The sequence below is a fragment of the Corvus cornix genome, chromosome 5 (assembly GCF_000738735.6).
Source record: "Corvus cornix cornix isolate S_Up_H32 chromosome 5, ASM73873v5, whole genome shotgun sequence".
NCBI lineage: Eukaryota > Metazoa > Chordata > Aves > Passeriformes > Corvidae > Corvus > Corvus cornix.
Genome location: NC_046335.1, coordinates 46,531,434 through 46,544,253, shown reverse-complemented (window position 1 = coordinate 46,544,253; position 12,820 = coordinate 46,531,434). Strand labels below are relative to the sequence as shown.

The following is a 12,820-nucleotide window of genomic DNA, read 5'->3' as shown; positions in this document are numbered from 1 at the left end:
GTCACACAGGCTGAGTTTATCAAAATTATGAAGAATACTACTTCTGCTTTTTGTAATAAAAGACACATGGAAAGCACTTTTATTCAGCTTTGAAAATCCAAGTCTGTTCATTTATATAACTATACACAGATAAAAAGGTTATTGCAAGCAGATAGGAACAATCTCAAAATGTCACATATTTAGATTTTTAGTCCTTTTTGGCATACTGTGAAGACTATCACTATAATCTTCTTTCCTAAGGTTGAAAGCAAGCCTGAGAATTTCACTCACTCTCCCTCACTGCCACTCTCTGGGCAAATGATGGCCATTGCCTCAGAACTATTCGACCTAAAAAGCATGATTTACTTTATAGTATCAGAAGCCCACTTGCTGAGAATTAAAAAACAGGTTTATTACCTGTCATTGTGTTAATATGTTTGAACTATAAAATAATTAATTCATCAGTTATTACCTCCTTAGAAAATTTTACAATTATGTTCCTCCAGGGGGGAAAACAATGAGTAGCACTAGTCATTTCCAACATATAATTTGACTGCATGTACTATTTTAGTATGACTTCCTTAGCCAGGGCTCTTAGTTTTGTCCCACTTGCAACAGCTGGAATAACACTTGCCTTCAGGGCAGAAACAGCCATCCATGTAGTGCTCCTCACAAAGGCTGCTGATCTCCAAGTGTGAGCAAGTATCCATGCAGGGTGAGCTGCTTTCTCTATAGACCATGGTAGCAGGACAGGTCTTGGCTGAAAGAATAAGAAAGACACCAGGAGTTACTTCAGTGTTAAGTCCACCATTTCTCAGAAACCACAGATCATACACCCTACTCCCTTCAAGTCAGTGGTGTCTCAAGCCAGACTCCACATGGCAAAGCATGTCCATCTGTTTCTGAACTGTTTTCCCTGGTTTTTACATTTACTTCTTTTGGTTTCAAATAGATCAAATTATTCCCATCTCCTGCAGCATCAGATCTCAGTTTTTTAATGGGAACAGAATTTGCTGAAAAAGATTTCTTAATAGCAAGAATAATAGAAGAACAGGGAGAATTTAATATTTTTTTGCACTACTGGTATGAAATTTATGATACATGCCAACAGTTTTGTAAAGAAGCAATGAATTTAAATTTCATAGTGCTACATCCATGAAACATTTGGATCTTTGTAAAATTTGTGTAGCTGCTTACGGCAAAAGTTCTGTGTTCTCCATTCTCCCGGGCGGCCGCCTGCGTGCGAACACTGGCGGGAATACTCGGAGATGGTGCTGCAGAGGCAGAAGGAGTCCTCCTTCCCATTACAGGCACACATGTCCTGCATGCAGGCTTGGATGTACATTTCCAAATTAAGACGTAGCCGACAATCAGCAAATGCGGGGGAAGTCAGCAACCTCTGACACTCATCACGCTGAGGAGGAAGAGGAATAACGTTTAAGAAATTTGCAAGCATGTGAGCTTCTGGACATTTCCTATCTTGCAAAAAAACCTGTTTTCTTCCGAACAGCTATTCAAGAAAGGAAAAAGTAACCATTTATCCTGGAAGGGACAGTCCTTCCAGCTCCTGGCAACTAACTCCCCATGGCACAAGGGTGTCTCCATGTGCCCATGCAAATGAAGTTCACCACAAGAAATACTTACATGCTTATTACAGCTTGGAAGAGCCTGAGTTTCATCTGGATCTTCACATTTGGCATTGGGTTTGCTGATCTTCTGCAAATTCCCATATGTAATTGAGTTGTAGCTTACATCTATGAGAAAAAAAAAGAGAACTTGCTGAGCCCCAAAAATTGACAAGGAGCATCTGATTCCTGGACATCTACTGATCAAGGGAAACAGTTACCATGGCATCAAATAGGCCTGTTAGACACAGGTATCTGCTCTGAATGATGTCTAACTGTGCTTAAAACTGCAAAGGGGAAATAGGAAAAGAAGGCTAGTAAAGAACAAAAAGATTAATCTGGAGTAGAATAAACTTAGACCAGGAATGCAGGAATGTAATGTTTAGTCTGAGGCAATCAAAGAAACCTCTCAAGTGAAATTTGCTCTCCTGTGATGTTTCTATGCACAGTGTTTGTCAGCCTATCTTCTGTGACAACTGTCAGTATGGTGGGAGGACTCACCTCCATCGATGAACTCATTGTAGATTGGAATTCCATTGTAATCCCCACAGAGACCACAGGTATGGTTATTAAATTTGTTGTCCAGCTCCACCTAAATAATGAAAAGAAAAAGCACAAAAGAATTATTTTTTTCTTCCTTTTTTCCCCCTCTTTTTTTTTTTCTTTTTCCTACTGAGATAGAGAAATATCCCAGGAAACCCAGGAAATACCAATTAAAAATACTTTGAACATACATACCATCAGGGCATCCTGCTGGTTCCACATCAGAACCATGCCTAATTTGGCATAAATCTTGGTGTAAATCTCACCACTCTCAATGAGGACACCAGAGCTGTAGTAAGGTGTCTTCACACTAGGAAGAAAATCACAGACTTTGCATTAGTTAGGAAACACAAGGGCTGACATGAATGTCTGTAATAAGCCAAGTACCCCAAGGAACAGAGAAACTAGTCTGACTACCTCATCCTAACTGCACAGGATGCCTTGTTTTAATGAGGCATAAAGTCCTCTGTCTCTGACACTTGGGACAATAACTCATTGCAAAAACTCATTTAAAAGGCAAAGCAATTTTGGAGGAAAAGCCTACCTAACACTTCAGGCTCTTTAATTTTAAAAAATCAAAATGTCATATGTCTTCAAATTAATCAAAGGAAAATCCATCATCATTGTGGTATTAACAGAGGATATGCACTCACTAATAATTTATGTCAATGAAAGAAGCTACAACATAAATGAAAGCTTTTCTTTACCAAAATATCTCATAGCCATTTCAGAGAGAATGAATGTTCCATTGCTAGGAACTGCCTCCTTAAGAGAGAGTTCAGAAAGCACAGGCAGATATAGGGACTGTCAACAAAATTTTGAAAAGAAAGGAGCATGTTAAGAGGAATTCAGTAGTTCTGTCAGTAGTTAGTTACTTAGTTTACAGTGGACAGGACTGAGCTTGTTAATGGTGACAGAAGACACTGCAGAGGGCTGAGCATAGATATTTTTGTGTGATAACAATTCAATTCATCAGATCTCTTCCCAGTTTTTTTAGGTCTGTCTTACAAGTCAAACTGAATGGCTGAATTTCATTCAGCAATAAAGGGATTGTGGCAGGCAGCCTCATCCTATAAAATCTAGAGAACTAGAGTCTGTTCAAACAGAAGTAATGTAAACTGGAATCCAGTCAAAATAACTGGTTAATTTTCTACAGATTTGTCAATGTAATTGCTATCCATCAGGATTCATGCATGTGTATGCACATCTCTTAACTAGTCTCTTGACTTTATCTCCTAATTTCCTGTCACTGGGGTTTTTTTCAATTATTTACCTCCAGGCATTTTTAACATGGCCAAATGACTTACACATCTAAATACCAGCTGCAAACTCACAGATTATTATTTCTACTTTTGACTGCATCCTTCATCAATAAACAATGAAGTCTTGAGAAATCATGTTTCTTGAGAGGGACCATAAAATGTTGGATGTCTTTTCAGCTTTCCGCTATCATGGCATGGAATATTTATCTCTTTTTCTAATAGTAGGACATTCAATCAATCTGTGCATCAGGTACCTGAAGGTTAATCCATACCCTTTTCTACTTTACAGTTTTCACTTGGGTACTGTGAAATGCTATTTTATATGACAACTGACCATTTATCATTTCAAGATCAATATGGAAACTTAAAAAGTTCTACAAAAAAATAAAATCCCCATGTAGCAAAAACCTGTTCAGAAGGGATCTGTGGTTTTATCAACACTATCTAAGACAAAAAAAGGCTTGGTTTAAGAGAAACAGTTTTAAAAGGATTTCTAACTTGTTTTTCATGGAGTTCTTTTTAAGACTTGAGTACACAATAAAGAGTTTTTTCAATTTGAGGCAAGAATGCATTTTTTATAACTTTCTGTCATTTTGTTATGCATTCCGGTATGACCTTTGCAAATTAAATGTTGCTTTCAACCTTTGAACGTATTTTCATTACAGCAGCTTCCAAACTTTAGAGCAAAAGCTGAATTCTGGGCACAACTGTGGCCTACAATGACAATTTAAAGTTCTCCTTTTTTTTCAATTATGCTAAAACATAGTAATTAACTCATGAGTTGCTTCACTTGCTTCAGAGTATAAATGCACACACTAAAAGGATATGCTAATGATAGGAAAGACTAGGTTAAGACATATACTTAGCATCAGTAATAGTGTCAGACTTGTCTCTTGTGTAACCATGTTACAGGAGGAGAAAAATAACACTGCTTAGTGTGAAAAAGTACATATTGCCACAGATAAATTAGTGTAAATTTTGACCTGTCTTGTATCTGTTAAACTCCCTTGAGGAATAGCCTTAAAGAGTCTTAAGATCTTAAGTCTCAGATCTTAAAGAGTTATTTACGAAGACCAGAAAAAATCCACCTGTCTTCTGTCACAAAATAAGAGGAAAAGACCCCAGAGAAATGCATTTCCTTTTCAAGGATTTGCTAGACCATCTGCTCAGGTAAACCCAAGGTGATACCATGAAACAAATGAAGATATGTCATTTTAAGCCAGTAAAAGATCTGGCTCATGAGCTGCACTGTTTCCTGCACAACTGGAAGAACAATTCACTCAAACCTATTCCTGACTTGCATTTAAATAATCCCTTATGCCAGTGTAGAAATGACAATTAATACTAAAGCCCCTCGCCAAAGCAATTTTAATGCTGAATTTCAAAAGGCTTTTTGTTTGTTTGTTTGTGGAAATGCTTTGCAGCAGTTTCCACAATGGTATACAGACAGTTGTGTAAATAATCAATTGATCCTGCTTTTATCTTCCAGCACATTTCTCTGAAATACCCTTATACTAAAGGAACTTACATCCGCCCATCCACCACAACCAGGTTTGGTTTGAGGTAGACCATAATATCCTTGATTTTCATCAGAATATACTGGATCTCAGGGTGGCCATTGCTGTTGAGAGCACGCTGGATGTGGACAGAGAATTCCCTGTAAGCTTCTCGGCAGTCAGAAACAAAATTATACTCGCAAATGCCAGGGAATTGGTAGACGTCTCCATCAAAAGTTTTGAAATGGTTGTTTCCCCAAGTGCTGCAGACATAGTGGCCATGGTTTCTTGTCCTTCCTGTTAAATGATGAAAAAGAAATAGAGATGAAAAGAAGTGCAATAAACAATCTAGTGTGATAAAAGGTAAGTGTTCCATTTCACAGTAGAAACCACTTGCAATTATGTGCACAGTGATTCCATAGATTCGAAGCCTGATCAAGTATCTCCCAGTTCAGCAGAAAATATGCAAATCTCTAATGGAAAAAAAGAAATTAATAAATAATTCTGAGATCAGGGTATATCTTATAATCCTCACTGAGGTGAAGGAACTTACCTGCATGAGGTGGGGAAACTTAATACTGACCACTAACAAGTTGGTACATCAGTGAATGGAGCTTCTGTGCCAAGCACATGATTTTATTCTGAATCACATTATTATTTGTATCAATATTAATTATTTCCAAGAACTATCACCTTCTCTGATGAAACATGTACTAGAAACAAAACAGGTAGGAAACCAAGAAAGTACTACCTACTCTGGAAGGCAAATAGCTTAAAGGTTATGAAAGTGCTTGTGCACAACAGGAGATTTCACGGAATTATTTGTTTTCCTAAAAGCAGTAGTGATTTCTACTGCAAGACAGAAATTTTCTGCAAGACAGAAATTTTTCAGAAGACAGGTCAGAAAATAACCATGGTACGAGGGAAAAGAAGTCTTTGCAATAGCAAAATATGAAAATGATTTTTTCCTTTTCCTGCCATCTATACCAACAAATAATACAAATTAACACAATATCTGGTAAATGTCCAGATACTGTAGATTAGGATGAGCATCCTTGGGAATCTTGGTATGTCTCTCATCTTCACAAGGTTTTCTTGCAGCATTTAACATGAGAAAGCAAAACTGCTAAGGAAACCTTTAGGTTACTGTACTTTGATGGTACCAATCATACCAGATACATCCAGGCAAGCTGGAACACTTTCCTCCCCAGAAGGAAGGCTGCACAGAGATCCTCCCAGAGCTCACAACTGGGAGACCAAATGCAAGGTAATGCTTTCCACCCAGTGCTGAATTCAAGATGCAGCAGACCAAGCTCAATAGCCCAAACCTGATTGCTGGATAAAATTCATCACCTATTGCCCTAAAAAGCAGTTTTCAGTAAGAGTGCTCCATTCCATCACTTCAAAGTTGATAGTAAATACAGTAAGTTAGAGCTCTTAGATTAATAATGTCCTAAATGACAAAATTAGCTTTTTTCAATGTTATTACATTTATTTTCGAAGAACAATTTATGTTTTTCCAAAGTAACAGTAGACACAATCATCCCCTTCCTTCATTGCTTTAACAATGAACCTCTCTAACTCCTACAGTTGCTTTCTGCCAAGTAGTTGCCATACCTAGTAAAGACTCAATGCATGGAAACAAAAGTAACATTGAAAATATTTTCCAAGCACATCAAACTAGAAATCAATGCAGTAGATATAGGCACTAATCTCTCCAAAGAAAGTAGTATCTACCGATTTTGTCTGAGCCATGCAGCCTCAATATTTGAAAGCTTAAGCAATTTAAGGCATCCTAAAACTCTAGAGCATTATCTAAATGCACTGCCTCATTCTAGCTCCCCAGCGCTATTTTAATTCTTTCCCTCTTGTCCAGGAGGCAATCTGCTACCTTTTCATCTCTAGAGCTTACCTTTTTTTATTTCACTAGCTGAAGAAAGAGCCAGCCAGAGTAGAAGGAGGCTGGCCGCTCTTAGCCCCATGGTGGCTAAGGTGGGTGAATGGGAGCTCCACTGAAAGCTCAGCTTTTTATACTACCCACTGAGGCAATTAATTCTATCACAGGGGAGGAGACTCAAAAGGAGGAGGCAAGAGGAGGGGTAAAAAACAGGTACAATATTTACAGAAGATAAGAAGTAAACAGACAATTATTTTTCACCATAAATGAAGGAATTCAGCATACAGGAAACGGTATAATATTGATTTAGTAATCGTGCAAACTTTTATTGCTCTATTTCATCTACAGGATGCTGTGCTTTTAAATCCTTCAAATGCTCACGCCAAGTTTAACCTTCAGTAACTCCTATAAACAAATAATGAATTTTTGGGGTGGCTGAACAAAGAAATTCCTTGAAGAACTTTTAAGGGAAGACCCTAAAATAAAGGCTTCAAAACCAGAGAAGTTTTCATTTTTCCATCAACACATAGAATGATTTCTGTAAAAATTAAGCGATGCTTGTGAAGCTCCTTGTAGTTAACAGTAACCCTTACAAATAAAAACGGCACATCATGCGTTGTAAAATAATTTTGCAGGCAATTATTGAATTCCTTAAATTTCTAAAGCTCTTGGGAACATCTAAACCAAAATACTGCCCATACTGCATATTGTGCCCAAAACATAATTGAGACAGGGTTGCAAGGTAAGTTCAAGGAATTTACAGTAAAAGAGGTGCTCTTTCAAACACTGTCATGGCACAACAGAAAATCCATCAAAGTTGTAGATTCTCACATCATATTAAGCCTTAGAGAAAAAGTTTTTAAAAAAGGGAAAATGGGAAAACACTACTGTCCTTAATCCCCCTAAATATTCCTGCTCATTCTTGCTTACTTTCTACCTAAATGATAAATTTACAGTCTGCTGTCCCACATCAGATCCTACAAAAGCTATAGGGTCAGGTTTGCTTCATGCAGAGAAAGATGGAGAGGGTCCTTGGGAGAAGAAGAAAGAAAACAGAAAACAGAACTAGGAACCAGTTCAGAATGCTGCTTCAGAAATACAAGATTTCCACATGCACTTTATTTTGTGGTGAAAAGTTCCTTTGAGAGGGTGTTTTTGCAACTCTCTTCAGAAGACAAAACACAGGCTCCTTTAGGCAAAGGAGATCTTTTAACACATCTGCTTCATAGCAGTAGCAGGGTTTACTTCTTAAAGCTCCCATACCAGGCTCTAGATCTCCTCATCAAAAGATTTTCAATGCAGAGTCCAGAAATCTCTAATCCTCTTGATCGTTTAGAGTATTTCTTACTTTCATTGATCATATTACAAGTAGAACTTTTATGTTTTTCTAAACATCAAGGAGACTTTTTACTTAGCCCTTTCAACTGCTCTAGTCAACTAGAAACATCCTTTTAACATAAAAGCATATTCTTTAGCTGCTATTTTCATTGATTTAATAATTTTATCTCAACTATAGCCTAGATTCTATCTGAACATCTTCTTTTTTTCCCTCCATACATCTCAAAAGGTTTTAGATTTTCTCCTTTCTTTATTTGAGAATACAAATTTGTACTTTTCTTACCCTTACATAGTGTATCACACAACAATCCTGACTGAAATTGAGTAGTAGCCTTTTTCTCCCTTATGAATCTATCATTGGAAGAATATAATTTTATTTTCCTTCTTGGAAAATAAAAATAAACCGAGTAATAATCAGTTAGAACCAACCATTCATAAAAAACAAAGAAACACAGTCTACACAGATCTTTCCTCAGTGGCTATTTTAGCAGACCTAACTTCTTATGATACTTCAGAGACATCTCCCAACTTGGCATTTTCTGCTTTTTATGCCACCAAAACTCTTAGTTTGGAATTTTTAAAAAAAAATACTTATGAGATTCCCAAAGGACAGTATTTTGTGCTTTTCTTTTCCTCCCTGTGTTTTTCTAGGTAGTCTCCTGTCTAGACCTACTATTGCCTCAGTAAAAAAGAGTTTCCATGGCTTAATTCCTATACAGTCTTTGCAAACTGTAACAGCAACTCCATGTACACAGCAAACCTGACCCCTTTTTAGATTAAATTGGATGTGTATGCTGACAGGTGTAAGTTGGAAACCTGCATATTTTCCATTCAGGTTTCTTTGCCACAAAACTTCTAGATCTGGAACCAGTCTCATCCATTTCTTGGGACTGGGAAAGATAATCATCCTTCAGCTGAAGTTGCACCATTCCTCAGTTCAATATGCTGGTATTTTTACAATTTTAATATCTTCAGTGCAGGAGAAGAGCTATTTTTAGCCAAGCACCTCTAAATTTTAGTGATTGATTTACTCTGCTCCAGCTTTGTCCTGCCTGTACAGGGAGCATGATTCCTTCTTGAGCTATGAAGTTACACAGGACTACTTTCCTTCTGTGGTCTTTGCTTCTCAGAGTGACCAACAACTTCCCATTGTCCCTTCTTCTGACATATATGTGGCTTGCTGTGACATCCCAAACTGCAGAATAAGGGACATCAACATGTCTTTAAGCACTGAGACCACTCTTACAGAATTTGCACTTGAGCTTACACGGCTGTGATGATCTGAAGAGAAGTAAATACAGATCCTTATCTTCCAAAGTATTCCTAGTGATTTGTACTTTTGCTAGCATTAGAAGGTCTCCTAAACTATACTGTCTCTGTTTCCTTATTGCCAGAAGGGTAATGATCCTGTCTACCAGCTGCTTTATATGTCTTTCAGAAATAATCAATCTTTCAGGTAGACATCATAGCCTGGTTTATTTCTTGCTCAGCTACCTTAGAACTTTTTGCACTACACATTTTAATCCAGAAGAACCTTACTGGTAATGCACAGATAACATCCATATGTATGCATTAATTTATCTACCATAAATTGTTTGACAACCTGAAGTAATCTATCATTTTGTAATAAAGGTAATTCCACTTTATTATTTATTATTATTTATTATTATTATTATTTATTATTTATTATTATCATTTTTGCCCTAAGCTTACATAAGTTATCTTGATCTGAGCTGACCTTTCTGTAGAACTTCATGCCATTCCTTCCTTCTAGTCACCTTAATCAGAATTCACCTTCGTATTTCCAATATCAGGTGTTAGGTGCTTTTATTACCAAAGATATTACTTATAATTCTGCATGGTATCACTGTGCAAGTGGCACCAGAACTAGTGACGAGAAGAAGGATTTTCATACTTAGGTTCCACAGCTGAGTTTTAACAGAGATGTTTTTTTAAAAGTTCCTGAAGCCACGAGTAGCAATACAGCTTCCCATAAGCTTTCACTATGTGTCTGACCTAGGAGCCCCAACATCAGTGCTACAAAAGTCATTGCTAAAATCCAAAATGTAAAAAAGAAAAGTTGGTTGCATGGCAGCTGTGTTTGTTACAGCAGCAGACGCAGAAAGAGAGATAAAAGATGTGTTTTGAGTCATAGTTATGTCAATGCATTGTTTCCCTATGCTGAAACTTTTACGAGACTATTTCCAATCGTTCCATCAGCATAGCTAACCTTTAATGTTAATTTACTTGCAATGTAAATTTATTTTGCAATATATTTGTTGTTAACAAGACAATCTACATGGAAGATTACCTTCATTCTGAATTGCACTGCAGAAGAAAAGGGCCTATATATAATTTATATAACATTAAGATAAAATTCAGCAGAGACCTGACTGGGTTTATTGTTTTAGGAAGAATAAACAATTTTCCAAGAATGTGGGGTCTGTTTCTATCAGTTAGCACACCAAGAGGAAATCTAATTGCAGTCTTACCACAGCAATCACAGGACAAGAACCTCAAAAAGTACAATTACACTTGGGGACTGAGTTCTTCCCCATATCTGCTTTTGTAGTCCTGACTTGTTGATCACAGGCTGCCAAACCAAGAAGCAATGTTCTATCAGTAATGTTGTTCTGGAGAAGTGGCCATAGGAGTTTGTTCTGCTACTCTTCTGCCTGCCAGAATTTCACCAGAGGACACAAAGCCTTACACATGACCATACAACTGCACAATATACACATCACTCCTTTTGTTTCCAGCACAGAGATGGGTTCTCAGAACTCCTTTGGCAGCCATTCTAAAATAGCTTTGGTAAAAACTAGTCAGATTATGAATTCAGAGATGTATCATACACAATCACTTTACTTCTTTGACTGAGACATTTAAGCCCTCTATAGCACACATTGACAAAAACTTAAGCAACAGAGACAGGCAGCAGAAGGCTGACAAGTGCATGAAAGAGTGTTAAAGCATTGACATAAAAGTAATGAGGACGAATTTCATTTTGATGTGCATGCTGTTAAGAGATTAATCCAAAATTATCAACACAAAAGGAGCCAATATTTAGATGAGTGTAAAACTGATACAGAATTACTGAAATTATTAATTATTTTTATATAATTAAAGAATTAGAAAAAAGTGGCAAAAAGCATGCCTATATCTAATCCATTGCTCTCTCAAACTTCCTAATGGGGAGCCACTACTTATTATTTTTATGGAAAGAACTTTAACACACAGAATGTCCACTTAAATGTATTCAACAGTCAAGGTTTTATTTAAGGTAGTGTTACAAAAAACCACATAATTTTGATTGAGCCTGGGTCCCTTCTGGAATCAGGCTAGTATCATGCAATTAACTATCCTATCATTTTACCCTAAGGGATTTGGTATCTGACTGCACTAATCTCAGCTCTATTTCTAATTTCATCACTGTGACCTTGAGCAGCCTTTGGGTTATGGGCATTACTTTTCATTCCAACAAATACAATAGTGTAAGTTATCTGCTGGTGCTGGCTGGAGTATAACGTTCTCACACCTTCTTTAAGTAGTTCGGCATAGAAATTTTAAGAATAGCCTCCATTTTCCACTCATGGTACTTCCTTCTGTGGAAGACAGCAGCTTGTCCTCTGAAACTAAAGTTACAAAACATTTCCTTCTCTTCCAGTCAGGTGCAAGTGGGGATAAACATGTGACACACAATTACTGAAGATTAGGAAGGGATGTAGGAAATAATAACTTCGACTAGTAAGCTTTCCTACTGACACTTCGCTTCTAGAAAATTTTAGTCTGCAAAAAGCCTCAGGACAGCAGCCTCTGTATCAATACACAAGGAAAAATACTTGATGATTTAAAATAATATTAGAATAGTTCTCCTTTGCTCAAGCATCTGTGGGATTTACTACAGGGAAATGGACTGAGCCAAGAAGAAATGGCATGGAAAAGGCATCAAGAGAATTACACTTCACACACCTTACTCTGGTAATACACATACCATGCTCTGGTAATTTTACCCCAGGGAAGTGGGATTTTTCAAATCTTTTATTTTCTCTGTAGGAAAAACTGGGAAAAGAAATATTGGCAAAATGCGCTTTTTTTCCTCTGACCTCTGGAGAGGACTTTTTTCTGAAAATACAGCTCACTAAGATGCTAGAAAATATTCCAGACAAAACTTGAGTACCTAAACCTGTACTCTCTCAATGAAGCTCACATATGTAGGAGAGATTAGAGAGAATTTGAACAAGAAACAAAGTGAGCATACTTATTTTAATTGCAGATTTCCTCTACTAATATTTTCTACCACCTTCTTGTCTCAGAATTCCTATTGACACTGAAGGTGGAACTGAAGTAAATTTGCATTTACTTAATATTTTTATACAGGAAATCAGACTCACTGTCACAAAAAATTGGAGAGCAAACCCTTCACTCTCTCTTTCCTTTTTGCAGCAGCATATTGATATTGCCTCCAAGTCAACATTTGCTATGAGTTATCTTTTAGCTTTCAAAACAAGAATTTTTGAAAGACACTCTAAATATTACTGCTCAACACAGTATATTCTTGTATTTTTCAGCATGGCCAGCCTAGTCACTTGGCTGATAGATTAAACTTTTCCCATTTTTCCCAACTCTTAATGGAATGGCTTTGTTTATGGCACATGGTCAATAGCTCTACTGAAGTGACAG

General features: G+C 37.0%; 1 protein-coding gene across 1 annotated transcript in view; it reads right to left on the bottom strand.

Annotated features, from left to right (window-relative positions):
* The window catches only part of MUC2 (mucin 2, oligomeric mucus/gel-forming), a 42,877-nt gene extending 35,990 nt beyond the window's left edge, over window positions 1–6,887 (bottom strand). Inside the window, exons 1-7 of the mRNA XM_039552940.1 lie at window positions 6,818–6,887; window positions 4,938–5,202; window positions 2,343–2,457; window positions 2,106–2,196; window positions 1,624–1,733; window positions 1,177–1,393; window positions 614–739 (exon numbers count right to left, since the gene is read on the bottom strand). Coding sequence (XP_039408874.1) covers window positions 614–739; window positions 1,177–1,393; window positions 1,624–1,733; window positions 2,106–2,196; window positions 2,343–2,457; window positions 4,938–5,202; window positions 6,818–6,887 — 994 coding nt within the window. The remainder of the gene's footprint in view (window positions 1–613; window positions 740–1,176; window positions 1,394–1,623; window positions 1,734–2,105; window positions 2,197–2,342; window positions 2,458–4,937; window positions 5,203–6,817) is intronic.
* Window positions 6,888–12,820: the final 5,933 nt, after the last annotated feature.